The 16,177-nt window shown below is 47.5% G+C and overlaps 1 protein-coding gene across 1 annotated transcript in view; it reads right to left on the bottom strand.

Annotated features, from left to right (window-relative positions):
* Positions 1-511: 511 nt before the first annotated feature.
* The window catches only part of LOC144117627 (nose resistant to fluoxetine protein 6-like), a 55,369-nt gene continuing 39,703 nt past the window's right edge, over positions 512-16,177 (bottom strand). Inside the window, exons 6-15 of the mRNA XM_077651246.1 lie at positions 15,965-16,144; positions 15,574-15,667; positions 15,349-15,444; positions 14,330-14,495; positions 10,923-11,002; positions 10,672-10,794; positions 9,328-9,448; positions 5,720-5,912; positions 3,604-3,746; positions 512-2,174 (exon numbers count right to left, since the gene is read on the bottom strand). Of these exons, the coding sequence (XP_077507372.1) occupies positions 1,914-2,174; positions 3,604-3,746; positions 5,720-5,912; positions 9,328-9,448; positions 10,672-10,794; positions 10,923-11,002; positions 14,330-14,495; positions 15,349-15,444; positions 15,574-15,667; positions 15,965-16,144 (1,457 nt within the window). The 3' untranslated portion in view covers positions 512-1,913. The remainder of the gene's footprint in view (positions 2,175-3,603; positions 3,747-5,719; positions 5,913-9,327; positions 9,449-10,671; positions 10,795-10,922; positions 11,003-14,329; positions 14,496-15,348; positions 15,445-15,573; positions 15,668-15,964; positions 16,145-16,177) is intronic.

Below are 16,177 nucleotides of genomic sequence, written 5' to 3'. Positions count from 1 at the left end.
CACCGTGGAAACGATGTAAAAAAAAACGGAAAGTAAAACAACCCCCTCCCGCGACGTGGTGTATAAATTCTTGCGACTCTCACGCCAGTGGCTGCGTCCGTAAGCGCGCTTTTAGGCACACTGCCCACTGAATCCTGAGCAAACGGAGTGCTTAAGCCTGCCATCGATACGCAGCTTAAACGAAGCTCTGGCTGCGCGGTAGCGCAGTAAAACCCGCTGTCAAGTTCTCACTCAAGGTCCGCTTCCATTCGGGCACCCCCCGCTGCTCATTGGTCAGCGAAAAAATTGGCTTTGTTTTTGCCAGAAAAACGGTGGCCGTAAACAGGTGGACTGCGAACTGTCTTCCGTATGTGAGGAGAATCGTGTCTTTCTTACCTTGTGCTGGGAACAATGAGCCCTTGGAAGCTGTCACAGTGGTAGCAAACGGATACTCGAAGTCTCCACTAAGACGCAAGGTGCATTCAACACAGCAATAAAGTCGGCCCAGATAAAATTGCTTTATTTCGGCATATACAAAAGACGTCTTCTTTTCTTCCTTTATTTTTTAGCCCGAGTGAGTACGCCCTAGTTCAAAACTCAAAGGGACACATTGTCTGCCTTCCAAGTCCAATATTTCTCTTTTTTTTTGCTGAACTTCAAGTGTGTAGTGAAGCTTATTCTGCAACAGGAAGGCCACCTGAATACTGTCGACAAGCGAGCTTCGAACTCGGGCTTGGAGAGTAATCTTTGGCTAAACACTAACAAAGTTTCCTCGTTGATGTTTGATTATACAATGTACTTTCGGGGACAAAAGTCTAGGACTCTCGGAAAGTGATTCAGGTCCTTAGGCGCCACGATTGTCAGCGCTCACATCATTTCACTGCGGACGTGAGTTCGACTTTCACCTCCACAATTTCAGTCTTGATACGCCGGCGAATAATACAGCTCTCATTTCGTTTGCGGTGCACGCGTTCTCGAGACTCCGGTCCCCGATGTGATACTGTGCTCCCAACTCACTCTTCTGATGGTCTCTCGCAGTGTACAGCAATCACTACAGCTCTGTGCGTTTATTTTGTGCACACAACCGTCAAACAAGGGTCACAAAAGGCACGCATGAAGAATAGCCGGAGCGCATGGTTTGTGTACTTGCTGTGAGACGCTCGATATGTGCTATCAGAACTTTCCGCGCGTACCACCTCGAAAATGCGGCTTCTCATCTTCAGGAAATTAAAACATTAAGGCTGTATCTTTCTTGGTTTTGTATTACATTGATTTTCCTGCGTCATACGTTAGTGCAAGGGTAGCTCTAATTCCTCACGGCGTCGCTGCAGTTTTCAGTGGGAAAAACTTTGTTTATACAAGATGACGTCACATACAGATCAGCGGTTCGAGTTGGAAAATCCTGTCTGCTGTTGTTTCCAGCCAAGCTTAAACAGCACAGTCAGGCTGGTCGTGCTACGCACGCGCAACAACGATTGTAGCTTATAAATAAAGGCCGCCCGGCCCACTCATGCTCAACCATTCACATTTATTCATCGTTGTCCTCTATTAAACCTTCACTTTCTGTGAAGTTTTCCTGAGTCAGAGCGGGATTTCATCGCTCAGAGCGTGGTGTGCAGGCATAGAAAGATCAGCAAAAATTGTCAGCGCGATATGTTGAAGTGCCTGTCGCTCTCGTGGAGGCTTACTCATCAAAGACGGTGTTTCTATTTGACATTCTGTGCTGGTAAAAAAAAACACAAACTACAGCGAGGTCGGCGTTGCAACTGTGAAGCTAAAAACAGGCATCACAGCCAGGTGACCCAGAATACCTGGCACGCCGCGCACTGACGCTTCTCGTGTTGTGCGCTGCCTTTACGCGGCGAGTGTGATTGGCGAGCTTGCGCATCTATTTGGCATGTGTAAGGAGCTAGCGTGAGACCAGCGGCGTCCTGTCAAAGGTGACTCCTTTGGGAGCTTTCCTCGGCCGCGGCCGGAGTAGCAGGGAGTTCGCGCAGGCTGGAGCCGGGCGGCAGGTGCTGCTCCGCCGCCTTGGGCACGATCACAGTGAGGCGCGAGGCAGGGCCGCCGCGGCGCGGGCTCCCGATGCCCCCCAAGAGCGTGCGCTCGAGCGTCGCCACGGGTGCCTCGCAGAAGAGGTACAGCAGGTACGCGCACAGGTACGACGCCATCACCACTGCCAGGTAGTTCATGGTCTTCGAGAGAGAAAGAGACGGCGCAGGTATCATTATACTGAAAGAAAGGATTGAAACGGGCCAAGCGATTGAGGTGTCGACCTGCACGGCATTCAAAAACTGCCTAACCTGTGAACATCGTGAATAAATTTGATGTAGAAGCAAAGGAGCAAGAAGGCACAAGTATACTGCCTCTGTCGTCTCGTTAATTTTCTTTTTCGCCCAATTTAGCGCCACTACTTGCACTGAATCAAGTGTTAACTACCGCATATCAACAATCTGGCTCACTAAAGCACACGCGGGAAATACAAGCTGATATCATACTCGCCACGCGGTAGCGGAATGGCGCGTTGTCGCGCGCCCTGCGTCGAGGGGGTTCTTTATTCTGCTATTTTGGGAAAAATTTGACATTGGGAGAACAAAGTGAAGTGTCGATGACCGGCTGCGCGAGAGCACGAATAACGCAAAGAAAGTCGCGCCTGCCGATCTCAGAATCATCGCCGATATCATGATTGCCACGCATTTCTTAAGAACTGCCAAAAGAAATGGAAGAAACCCTTGTTGTGGTTATTCTTGAAAGTGCGGCGATTAAAAAAGGAGAAAAATTAATGAAGGCAGAGAAGCTTTAACTTACACTTCAATGTTTTGATTAACCCTTTTAATGCCAGACTTTGCTCAGGAGCAACCGCTGAAGCTTTTTTTTTTCTCGTATACTACGCTAGCTTTGGTTTTTTTTTTGTCGTCATTTTTGTAAAACAAGGCCCTTTGAATTTTCTAACGTCTAGAATGAGGAGGGTTGATCAGCCGTCACGCTGAGGAGAAAGGTGAGGGACAAGGCGTTATTAGCATAGCAGCAGGACGTCATACTGCAACAAATATCTGATTTCAGTCACTTCAGAAGGGAACAAATTAGTTGAACTCTGCATACACATAGCCTGGCAATGGCTTGTGAACAGGAGATAAAGTAGAACAAAGACAACCTTCTCAGGAGAAACTCCTCATTGTGAAGCTCTAAAAAAGTTTTTTTTTTGCTGACACCGTTCTTGTTTTTATTTATGCACTGTAAGTTTTCAGCTGTCTGAACAAAGTAAGACCTTGGGCATCAAACAATTAATTTTTTGGTTCCTCTGGCTCATTCTGTTTCCTGGTTACATTATGTTTTCCCGTATCTATGAAAAAATGCACCAGCGAGGATATATACTGCACTTCGCATCGCAAACACGAAACTGTGAAGTTATAGGGCATTTTACTCTATCAAAAGATGCCTGAAAGACAACGTTTAAATGGATAAATAGTTAATACAAATGAAACGCATAAGAACCAGATCTTATAATAAGATACAGAGGCGTTCAACTCTAGGTGCCTCGAAATGGCGCGGCACGCGTGAAAAAGAAAAAAAAGCCAAATGGACCCGTTTTCGGTGCACCGCTTGATCGGAGGGTCAGCGCACCTTGACCATGTAGGTGTAGGCGATTCTCTCCCGGTTGGTCATCATCTGCACCAGCAAAATGACGACGTGGCACAGGAACGCCCCGTACGACAGCCGGCTCAGGGGGACCAGGGCAGGCCACGACAGCAACGACATTACGATGCCTGCGCATGCGTAGCAACAGTACTGAGCAGACTGCATTCGATTGCACCGGAGGGACGCCATACGTGGCTACAGTACAAGCCCCCTAAAAATAAATAAATAAAACTGAGCCTGACAAAGGAAGACTACTCTGACAGGCCTCACTACAACGGGCCAGTCATAATCGTTTTCAGTGTCATGACGGGGCCTCGTCCGACGCTAGAACTAATTACCCAGCCCCCGAGACAACGGCTTGTTCCTCGCGTGAGAGCAGCTTGCGCCGCAACTCACAGGACGTTTGTCGTTGATTTGTGACCTCAGCTTAACCAGGAAAACCTTAGAGCACGATCTGTTCCTCTCGGCCGCTTACGAAGTATTCCACAGCTTTATGAGCGTTTCTATCTTCTATTCCTTTGCCCATCGTGATTTGACCGTGACAGGCCTGCAGTATCGTGTAGAGATCTAAAAATAAACACAAATAAAGTCAGTAGAGCATCCGCCCTTTCTTGCATGCATTATTGGCACCATCTCGAGGTTCCAACGCTACCTTCCCTTCTTTCCAACTGACTCACTTTCCTTTTCTACGCAATCTTGCCGCTTTTGTGCGCCCGCTTCGCGCCATTTTGTAACTGTCAAAACAGCCGTTTACGCTCCAACTTCTCCGCGCATGCGACGCCATGACGTTTTTGAGTTTCCGGTGAAGTTAGAATCTAAGTTAACAATCCGTGAAAAACGCAAAATGAACACGATATCGACTGCAACAAATGATGAAAGATTTTAGTTCTCGACATATCATCATCACACACTAGTTGACCAACAGCAATGAAGCATTTGTATGCTCCAGTTCTCCCTGTGTTATTTTCAACGCAGAATTGCACCCCAGAACTCGTACTCTGAATTTTCGCGCCCGCACTGCCAGAATTCACCTGAATGACTAAAAAGACCACCCGTGTCTTTAAGAGCGTGCGCTGCATACATATGTTCCTTCGTTTTCGGGTTTTATGTCAATTTTTTTCCGGAAGTTGAGGCGAGTGAAAATCGGACGCTAATATTTAGCTAAAATTGTGGAAGTCATGAGGTTAAATTCAAGCAAATTAAGGTTCCGTAATTGGACCTTATTCGTTTTTTTTTACGGTGAAAATAAATTACTGCTATCGTTCCTTTTTTCGGTGGACATAAATTGCGTTACTTTTGCTCTTTATTTATAATCAATACAGAAATTACAGGTTGCCCCCCAAAAACTGTTGTCGATATCAGAACTATTTTATTTCTCATTTGTGACAATAACTTTGAAGTTCACATTACCATCCCTATGAGCAGCACATCGGCGACTACAGTGCTTGACCTGCCGGCTTTTGCGCTCGGCGAAAACATTCATTACGCATTAAATAAATCGTTTTAATCGGCGCACAATAATTATTCTTTGCAGAATGTCAGCCTGGACGGGCTTGAGACAATGGTGACCATGAGATGCCCAGTCAGACCCTGTGTTCTTGCCCCTGTCTTAAAAACGCAATTTTCGACCGTATCGTAAGATTCAGCCGCGTCGTGGACAACAGTTAAAGTGCATTCAAAACAACCGCTCTAGAATAAGTACGAGCCGTCTGCCGGTTTACGTGCGCCACATTCAGCTTGGTGCGCTGACAGCTTACATAAGTTTGCAGCCGCATTTTCGGGCAGAAATCGCGGCTGACCTGATTTTTGGGATATTTGTTTGGCGTGCAAGAATCGGGTAATGTCGAGATTTTGCACGAAAACTAAGGGCTACATGAGCCTCCAGTTTATGGCAATCGGTGTGGATGCTTTTCTGCAGCAGGTTTACTTGTAGCGTTTCGCGGATGCATCTACAAAATCTATTTTACCTTTTGTTGGATCACGTAGCACTCTCACCGGAGCGGTAATATTCTGCGCAATCTAAGTGTGCGCATGCGTGCGTTATTGCAACCCCGGGTGCACCCCGAGCCCGAGGAAGGCAGCGCGCCACCAGCGTGTATACCTCCGCGGCCCGTGGCGCAGGCGAACACGAGCCAGGCGACGCCCAGAGTCCAGGCGACGCGATGCAGGGATGCGTACAGCAGGCACTCCGGCTGCTTGATGGAGTACGAGTGATCCGTGTACCACTTGTGCGGCGCCAACACGATGGCCAGGTTGCACGCAGTCGCCGCGCACCAGCACAGCACCTGCACGGGCTGCGCCCACGGAGAACCACCGGTGCGCCAGCCGGAGAGCCATCAGCCGCTGAAGCGCCGCCCCATAGTTTCGTGGCCAGCGGCGACACGCATCGCAATTTCGGCGCTCCTCCAATGCTGCCGCGTTTAAATCCAGAAACTTTTGTCCCGAAGATGCACTACATGATGTCAAGTCTAATGATCAAGTTGTGCCTTCGCTGGCCAACTGAGCACAGTGTCACCATTTCTCACATCACTGCTCCGACACGCACAGTATACGGGCAGTCGGTGAAATCTGGGGTCGGTGTAATGTAACGATTGTTTTTCTTCTATTCTATTCCGTTCTTACGACCAGTCAGGTGACTTGCATGTCACCTTTTGCCTTGGTTCCGCGGCAAAAAAAAAAAAAGCTGTATTTGCCGAAATTTCAGTAAATTTTTATTTTAATCATCCTCACATTGTGGACGCTTGGCGTCGCTTAAGCCGGCGACGAAAGGCACCAAAACAAAAGAACTCAGGAGTATAGAGTTCGAAGTAAATCGTCAGCGCCAAACATGCCCGACACCTGCGCAGCCGGCAGCCAAGTATAATGCAACACTGTTCAGAACCTGCTACAATTTTTTTTCAATCACTCTGTGTTCCCTGGCGAATTGATACAGAATAAACACCTGTCTTTGTGAAAAATATGTGAGTGGTACTTTGATTCGAGTGGAACGTGGTTCGCGCCGGACGCTATCAGTAACAGCATTGCACGCGATACGAGCGAAGTATGCGTGTGATAGGGCAGGGTGATGCGGTAAGCGATTCGTCAATATACGTATATAAGTCGCAATAAGAATTAGCTAATGACCTAGGGGCCTAACTTACAAATGTATTTTGCACACAAGAACGGTTCGTGATTGCCCGGTGCCATGGCCATCGTATCTGTGCACATCGAACGAGTGTCTGCCAATCATAAACAGTTCTACATTCAACCACCTTAGTGAATTCAGTCCCAGGTCAGCTGACGCCCGCTCTGTGTTGAACTGCTCTGCATGGCATCATTCAGAAAGCGAATATCTTCTCATCTAAAACGATGAAGCCATTGCATCGCTGCATGCAATGCTCAATCTGGAATTGGGTGGAACCTCTTTTCGAAACAAGCCTCATTAGTTCTATAACAGACACGACAAAGCAGCTACCAATTTGAAAATATTGCCGCAGTTTCCTATAACTAGATGGCCAACTGGTTTAAAGAGAAGCTAGAATGTTTCTTTCCTGTCTTCAAAAGAGCCCATTTTGTGTTGGCGTGTCTGCATGCATGAGCATTGAAAACGCATGGTAGAGGCAGGTATTCCTCTTCAGATCTTGCTGCAGAAAATTTCTCTAATATGCACGGCAGCCATGGAAAGAGGGCCTGTGTTCCTATGTAGTGAGTATGCGTGTAGCTAAAGTGCTATCATTTTCCTGCTCTTCAGTAGCCTTCAAAAAGGTCAGTGCGGGCACGTTTTATGGCAGAGGTAAAAAAAGTAAGCGGATTCACATCCAACAGACGCTAAAGGGACACCAAGAACTAGCAAATTTTCATTCACAGCAAAAATCGATTCCCTGGCTCTTTCTGGTTATGTGTACGTTTGTCCGAAAGCAAAAGGCGCGTCTACTGCTGATAAAATTGCATCTAAAAATTTTCCCGCCACTCGATTCAAATTTGCAACGTCTACACCGGAAAGAACTCCGTGATCACCGTTTTTAAGGGGAATAGCGGTGTAGCATACCCTCCGAGATTCACTAATAAAGGGGCTACGCACCGCAGTTTACTTGTGGAATCGGGCGGTTGCGCCGACACCTGTATGTTTTTTTTAAACTTTTGTAACTTATAAAAGCTCCGTTTTCAGTAAGAGTGGCGTTTTTTGTTGTAATATATTAATACAGCCCAACTTCATCTTGTCCTAAGCGTCCCTTAAAAAAAAAACAGTTTAATAGCACCCGTAACAGTGGAAACAGCCCACACAAGCGCACTCCGGAGCCCAGAGGGGACTTTATTCTTCCTCTAAGTTTCCCCATATTGGTAATTTCCCAGCATAGAGCCAAAAGTTGGAAACGCAAAAAAAAAAAATTCAGTCAGTCGGGCACAAGTGGCAAGCCGGGTCTGGGCAGGATATCAGCATTTCCTAAAGTAAGGCGAATTTGCCGGAAGGTTGTTAGCAATGCCCGCCTGCCTCTAAATCGCAAGCATCAAAGGTCAGTGGGCGCATTAGGGCCGTGTCCAAAGTCTGCCAACTTAGCACTTTCAGCGGACCTCTCTGGCTCTGCAAGTTCGTCCTTCACGCTCCGAATGCGACAGCACCTTCCTTACGGGAAGGGCAGGGGCTTCAAGGATGGCGGACAGGTCTTGAGAAAACGTACCCCGCAGTATAAGGGCTGCGCCGCGGACTCAACGAGGAAGGCGTGGCCGAGACTGTCACGCTAAAGGAATAACTCCCGTTATCTTAGTGGGTCTCTCTTTGAGCTCATCACCATCCGGCGGAAACCGTTTTCGCCAGAAAGAAAAGTACGCACGTCAGGAACGTTAAATAGTGAACGAATAGTACCGCTGGGGTTTTAAGCTAGCCACTAGAATTTCTTTCAGCTTCAACAATGACCACGAATTTTCTTTTTTAACCAATTGAGGGTCGCAAAAGATAAAGTGGAGAGCATAAAGCGGCTTGTGGAAATTAAAGGTTGGGGCACTGCAAGGTTATTGCCCCAAAATCGTAACGCCTTCATAGTAGTCGGAGTAACTGGCTTCGCTAGCATTGCAGAAACACGACCGCAATCTAGACAAAGTAAATGTCTGTAACAGTTTGAAAGTACACGAGCTCAAGGAATGAGATTAATTGTAATGAGAAGGAATTGACTTAAGGATTTGTACGTTACAAATATTTCCCCTTTAAAATAGAACAAACACATGCAGCTAAGAAGCTCTGTGCGTGTGTGCTTTGGAAGAGCTTTACAAGACGTCACATTGTGTTGTAGCTGCGTTCACCTGTACAAGCAAGCGCCATTTAATTTGATTAATTTGCTAAACTCCACAGCAACAAGAAGACAGAATCTAAAAAAAGCCCCGAAGAGAAACACGTTTACTTTATAGCCCTCGGCAAGAAAATGGATCCTGCACACTGAATTCTGGGCGGTCGACGGCAGAACGAGACCCACTGCAATTCCTAGCAATGAAACGGGAGGGAATGGGGCTTTCCCGTTCATGCAATTATAGGTGAATGAATTTTTCACTCCATCGCTTTGTTTTTCGATGGGTCCTTATGAAGCAGAAAACGGTTTGAGTAAAGAAGTACAAGCAAGAGAAGGAAGGATTGGGAGGGGCTCGTTGTTCAATGGAGGAATAAATGAAATAGAAAGCATGGTAATTTTTTGGCGCATACGTTCTTTCAAGCGCTTTTAAGCAATTTGACGCACCCACCTTGGACAGCTTCATCTTGGGTGCGACGTAGATGTAGTACCCGAGCAGCACGCCGATACAGAAGGAGCCGACGTGAGCAAAGGGCTTGAAGTAGATCTGGTTGGCAGTGCCGATCGTGTAGCTGTGCGCGATTACGATAGTTTGTGAAAAAAAAGAAAGGAAAGAGAATTTATGTTCCCTTGTTTCACTTTATTCATGAAAGGTTGACATCGCCTACACTAAAAAATCAATCCGATTGGCACGAGCATCAGAAGAAAAGGTTATGAGGCGAGCTTAACTTAGAAAGCAATCCGAGCGAAAGTTATTACCTGCCACCACAGATTCGCGGTATTGTAGCGGAAGGCGCAGTGTATTATATATATTTTTTATCAGGATCCCTTATGAATTAAGCCTATGTGGTCCTTTCGTCGCCTTCAATACGCGAGCGAACGCGCGCATACACGCAAAGAAAAAGAGAGAGAGACGGACGCTATGCAAGAGCGCACATACAAATATGGGGAACCTGCGCTGCCAAGGTGGCACTGCAATTATTCCATTCGGTGACTCAAAACTGCTTTTGTGAGCCGTTTGGGCCGCTGCAAACGCGAGAACACATTCTGCGCGATTAGACACCCGCGTTTGGCTGACGGCATTCATTGCCTAGCTTCTCTCGGCGTAGCCCAGATAGCTGACGCACGGCACGTGCGCCTTCGACAGAGCGCGGAGGCTCACGCCAATAAGCGCCTGAAGGTGGCGCGGAAAGTACTAAGAGTAAGAGCAGCGGGGCTGATTTATCCAAGGCATTGGGGTTTAAGGACAGTGAAGGGAAAGTAGATTTTAAGCGGGTAGAAGTAACCAAGCGAAGGTTATCTGATCGGTGGCTAAAATCAAGACAGGAATGAAATTTCATAAGTCATGGCTAGGTGGCTTGAGCCACCGCCCGATTTAAAGGGTTCAGCCGCATCCATCCATCCATCCATCCATCCATCCATCCATCCATCCATCCATCCATCCATCCATCCATCCATCCATCCATCCATCCATCCATCCATCCATCCATCCATCCATCCATCCATCCATTCCATTCCATTCCATTCCATTCCATTCCATTCCATCCATCCATCCATCCATTCCATTCCATTCCATTCCATTCCATTCCATTCCATCCATCCATCCATCCATCCATCCATCCATCCATCCATCCATCCAGTACTACCCAAAATTGCTTGCTCTTCTCGCTAGGCAGTGTGTTATGGTGCTGCAATCGGCACCGCAAACTTCAGCGCAAGTTCCCCATAGGTTGTAGCTTAACACAGGAACAAGCGCAGGGAGTCAACGTGCACTAAAATGAAAGGAAGTGCTCACCTGACGTCTGTATGCGTGAAGATCACAGCGGGCTGATAGTTGTTCAAATAACTTACTACTCCGGTATACGCGGACGATACTACCGTCGCTAAGGCAGCGAAAAGGGCTCCAAGGTAGGGCCGCCTGGAAAAAGAAAGATAGAAGGAAAGTAGAAAAAGAAAGAATACGCCGTGGTTAACATGTTCGTCCTGCGCGACGTTGGTCTTCAACATAGCACGGTGCACTCGTTGGGGAACTCGTCGTGTTCTCACCGAATCATGACCAATGGAATGAAGAGCAAGGCAACGTAGAGCTGGAAGTCGATGTTGATGTACCACAGGTGCCCGAGGCACTGGAATAAAAGAGGAATTTTCTCAGCGGTGCCCACGAAGTAACGAAGCTCTCTACAGTTAAGCAAAATCTCGTCTTGTTCTGGTTTAATAGCTTCTGCAAGGCTTTGCGGCACGCTTTGTAACGGCATATTTCTTAATGTCTGTTTTCCTTTGTAGACAGGACGATCTTATGTAATATTTTATGGCAGTACCTATCGCCGAGCCTATCTTTCACCGAACCATGTGGATTGAAACGATTCATTCAATCAAATCATTGCTGCTCCGTTAACGCCTGTGCTGCAGTAAATATGCGCTGCGGGTAAAGGCGAACTGCCAGCCCATTTGTACTTTTTCGTTACTAGAAAATCAGTGTTAATGCTACTGAGACCAAATTAAATTTAAATACCTACAGCGTGCAGCGATAATCGGTAACCATTATATCGTCTATGGCCGTGCTGGCCGCAGGAATAACAGCAATATCACACTCGGGTTGCCAAGACGGGAAAGAGAGCTGGCTTTATTTTGACAGTGTGTATATACGTTCCCTGTTGCCAGGGTCTCCGGAAGTTTTTTTGAGTGTGTGTGTGTGGGGGGGGGGGGGGGGAGACTTCGAGCTTATTTTGTTATTTGTTTAATGCTCATTTATATAATATTTTTTTATTTTTCAGTGTTCAAAGGTTGAAGAAAACTGGCACGTTGTGGCGCGACACTCCAGCAGACAGAAAGACAACGAAAAGGCTTCCAAACGATACTGTTTAAGGGACTGACTCCTGCCCACTAAGAACTGAATGACTCAGCGGCGGCAATAGTCACAAGCGCGCTGGGCGGTCATCGAACTGAATGCCTGCAGTTCTTTGGTTCTTGGCCGCGCTCAATTTAAAGCTGGCAAGGAACCTTCGAGATAAAGAACCAACAGCAACTACAACTACCTGGAAATATGTGGGAGCATTTGCACGTGACCACGATCAATGGAGATAAGTCTGGTTGCATCTAGCATTACAAAACAATGATAAAGCCGTGCGCAGGCGGTTTTGAATGCGAACGATCAAACGCTGCAAAGATTCACGGCAATATAAAACGAACTTAAATGGGCAGCTTTATAAATGTGCGCACGAGGAGTGATCAATTGATTAAAAAAGTTTGTGCATAGTTTGTTTAAATTCTGGTAATCATGATCATGTACACGGGTCAAACAGTCGACTTCTGTCGGGACATGACTGGTTTATGCTACTCATATATGAAATGCTTTACAACTGGCTACGAGGCCAGGTAGCTCAGCTCGACTGGGCTTTGCATTAAAAGAGTCCTAGAACTAAAGTGTTTAAATTGTCAGAAATCTGATACAAGTGCAAGCAATTGGAGACTGGTTGGGGGGGGGGGGGGGCTGCCCCCTCTGGAAAAATGTTGGGGGGGGGGGGGCGGGAGCCCCCCTTTCCCCTCCTGTTCCGAGGTCCCTGCAAGTTGTTGCCAGATACACATGGTTAGTTACAAAAGTGCACGCTCCGCTAGAACCATGGCGCAGCATCCTGCCAACAGGCTGTGCTTCATGCATGATGGCAGAGCCCGGTGCTTTTGTTGGGGTTCTCAGACATGAGCATCGTGCACACGATTACATCTATGGTTTATTGCAAGACGTCCACTCAAATATGCAGTATCTTCATAATCATTTGATTTCAGTAGCGCAAGGGTAGCTTGGCCAAAGAGCGCCAAGAATATTTTGGTCTGCTCGATGTGGCGTCAGAGACCCAATTTTACAAGCATTTGACCTCAAACGAGCCAAGCACCAGGCCAGGGCACAGCGTGTACCGATTAGGAAGCAGTGGGTACCCGGTGGCGCTGGAGATGGAACACCGCACATCCCGCAGAAAAGGCGAAAGCTCAAACTAATAGACCACCGCATTCAAGTATATCTTACCGCACCTATTTATCCCGTGCGATTCGAGAGTATAGTAAGATATCGGCAAATCCACCTTTGCAACAACGTTTTTATAACTTTACGCTCGACGGGCTCTAAGCGGAGAACTTAGCGACGTAGAGGGAAACACCGGACAGAAGACTGGGCGCGAAATATTCAATGGAACAAATAAATTTGGGGTGCACCGCTCAAGACGCTCATGCCAGTGCCCGATCTCCAGCCGCGCTCCTTTCAACAAACAGCGGAAAGTTTTTCTCCTCTCGAATTAGTTACCGCAGCTATCACTGAAGATTTGAACAGGGAACGTCGGCCGCCCCTCATGTGAATGCATTGCTGTAGACAGTTTGGTCTTATAATGCTTTAGCTGGAGCCACAGTGACCGTGGAGCGCCCATGCTTTGTTCCTCTGCAGCTGGCTTGTGCTGCAGTTTGCTCCAGCTAGAACGACGGACCGGTACAGTCGGAGCTGCTCTCTAGAGAAGGTGCAAGGTGCCAATTTGACATTCTTTGGGCCGCCTGATCTGCAAGGGTTGCCTTTTCTATTTCGAGACATTTGGTGGCCGGTGACAAGTAAGGGCAATTGAGAGTGCCTCTCAGTACAGAGAGCTTCTTAGCAGTCGGGACTCTCTGGTATCTCTCAAGAAGGGGCTCTCTTTACTGAGAAGCACTCTCGTTGCCCGTACTTGTACATAATGTAAATAGTCCTTGTATAAAGTTTTCCAAGTTTTCTTCCTCCGATCGTCCTCGTCTCTTCTCCGGCCCAGTCACGCTACCTGAATCCCAACAACTGGTGGCAGCGGTGGGATGCTGCTACCTGAGAACCAACAGCGCGTCGTCACTTGTTGCGGGCGGCCAGGCGAAAGCGGGACAATGGCTGTAAAAGAGGCACCTAACACCTTTCCGTAGAGCACTTCTCTAACCGGATGAACGCGATCGAACGGGCTAGCCAGCAGCCGAGAAAGGGCGCGCACGCGAACTGCGTATAGATCTCGACACCGGTCATGAGACGCCATACAGCACCGCGATAAATTTCGGCCTCATTTCTTGCGGTCGATAGATTTTAGCCTCGACGGAAGGTTATAAACCTGCCCAGGTTGAGTGCAACAAATCACACATCGATGCAGGCCTGCAGAGCCGGTCAAATCTTTAGCTAGCGTGCGCGACGGCAGTTTTTTTCTGCGCTCCTGCCCTTTAAGACGATGCAAACTTCCGGAAAGCTCAACGTTAAGCACGGCCTTGGTGAGCCTGTGCTTAGATTTCATGTTTTCGCGAGTTTACTACGTCACAAGCTGCAGGAGCACGGAAAACTCGGGCGTCACGAAGGCCAGCTAAAGATTTGACCTGCTGTAAACGTAGTACTGTCTGTTAGGGGTGACGTAAGAAGGCCTAAAGGCGTTCTTCTCCAAGTCGCGCATGCCAGGGCGGTAACTCACCATCTCAAGGAACGGTGAAAAGTTGTTAGTGTGCAGCATTACTGTCCACCACCTCCGCTGGCAGGTGTCCAGGAAGGTGGCCTTGTAGTCATTGAGCACGGGGCCATCCGCCATGAGCGGCAGCAGAAGCCAGACGCCCACCACGAACATGGCTGGCACTGTGAGTCTGCCCCAAAGCCACGCGCAGTCCCAGACGTTTCATGAGCTCCCTGTTGTTTGTTTCGTAGTTTTACCACCTTGAAGCTGAACAGTACACAAAGCAGTTGTTTGTCATAGCAAGCAAACGGCGCCTTCGGTAACAGAGAGTTTGATTCGAAACTGGAAAGTTTTTCTTCTTTGTAGAAAACATAGCTATTTTGCATCAGTGAATAATTAGCGTTCATTAAGGAATATACAGACTATCTAGGTAAGCGAAGCTTTCTGAAGAAATGAATAAATGATGGATGCATAGATGACAGGATATTAGCGCGCGCACACAAACACAGGTTGACGGCGCAAAAGAGATAAATTAAGCTCTAGTCGTACTATAGAGAGGTAGGAAACTAATGGTGAATTCAAATCGCAGGCCCGGAGCGGTCTGCACGCTCTGTGACAGAGCGCCTGAATCCGGCGCAGAGCGCGCGACCTGAAATTGCGATTGGAGTGCACTTGTTCTAGCCAGAGCATGTAGGGCGCCGCTATCGCCGCTGAAAAAGAATGTCACGCAAACTTCCGGTCGGATCCACCGATTTCGGCGGAGCAGTCCCGACTGCTCCACGGAGCAATCTCGGCTCGGCAACCGCTCCCTGTCTACGATTGGAAGACGCGATCCGTGCCTCAGATCTGCGTTTGGAATACAGTTGCTCCGAAAAGAGCAGGAAACGTTGCTCCAGAAGTGCTCCAACTCTGCGATTGGAAGTCACCATAAGTAAACTAACCCCTGCATCGTCAGGACTAGCGCATAAAGCTGAAAAATGACATCCGATCATTACATTGAGTTCGGCAGAAATTACTAATACCGAAAGAAAACTCACAAATACCTGATATAGCGGCGAAGAATAATCAGCGGCACCCAGAAGATAAGCTTCGTTTTGTTCCGAAGTGTTTTCTGTACGTTATACGACACCAGAAATCCGCTGCAAGAAATCGGAAAAGAGCATGCTACAAACGTTGTATGTGAGAACATTACAAAGAATAAACGAACTCAAACGACCTTCGAAGCATTGTTCAAGAGAATGAAAAGTTGCACAGCAGTTAGAACGTACCTGATGAAAAGGAACGTCTCCACTGATGGGAAAGCATTCGCTATCAGTGTCGTTAGGAAATCTTCAACGAGATCCACCACATTCATTAGCGACCCTAAGAAGAAAGCGGTGGGAAGGCAACGTCAGTATACTATGTTTCGTCAGTGGGTCTTTCGGTTTCACTTCCTCTTATTCGGAAGAACATCAATTCTGTTTTCATCTCATTAGCACTGTTACTCATGAATGACTATTAAATAAAAGAACTTTTTAACATGTGGCAAGCCTTGCAAAAACAATTGAGGCACCTCCGAATGAGTGTTAAAGGTTTCAACGTTGCGATAACTTGTTCCTTTTTTTTAAATTTCTTGTTATACTTGATTTTTACGAGAACTATGTAGAAGTTTGATGGTACCAGTGGCGGTTGGGTCCGCGATGAGAAAAGCGTGGCCCAGCATCACCCATGTTGAGCTGTAGAAGCGAAGTCCGTGAATAAACTTCAGCTTTGAGTCGGCAGGGTCACTCGGGTCCGTCTTGAGCAGTTTCTCGGTGTTTGAAACAACCGAGAAACCGTAGACGACGTCGTAGAGGATGCCTTTTTACAGAAGAGAAGAAAAATCGGATGCCA

Source organism: Amblyomma americanum, chromosome 1 (genome assembly GCF_052857255.1).
Source record: "Amblyomma americanum isolate KBUSLIRL-KWMA chromosome 1, ASM5285725v1, whole genome shotgun sequence".
NCBI lineage: Eukaryota > Metazoa > Arthropoda > Arachnida > Ixodida > Ixodidae > Amblyomma > Amblyomma americanum.
The sequence above is the reverse complement of the archived record's forward strand: the minus strand, read 5'-3'. Positions and strand labels throughout refer to the sequence as shown.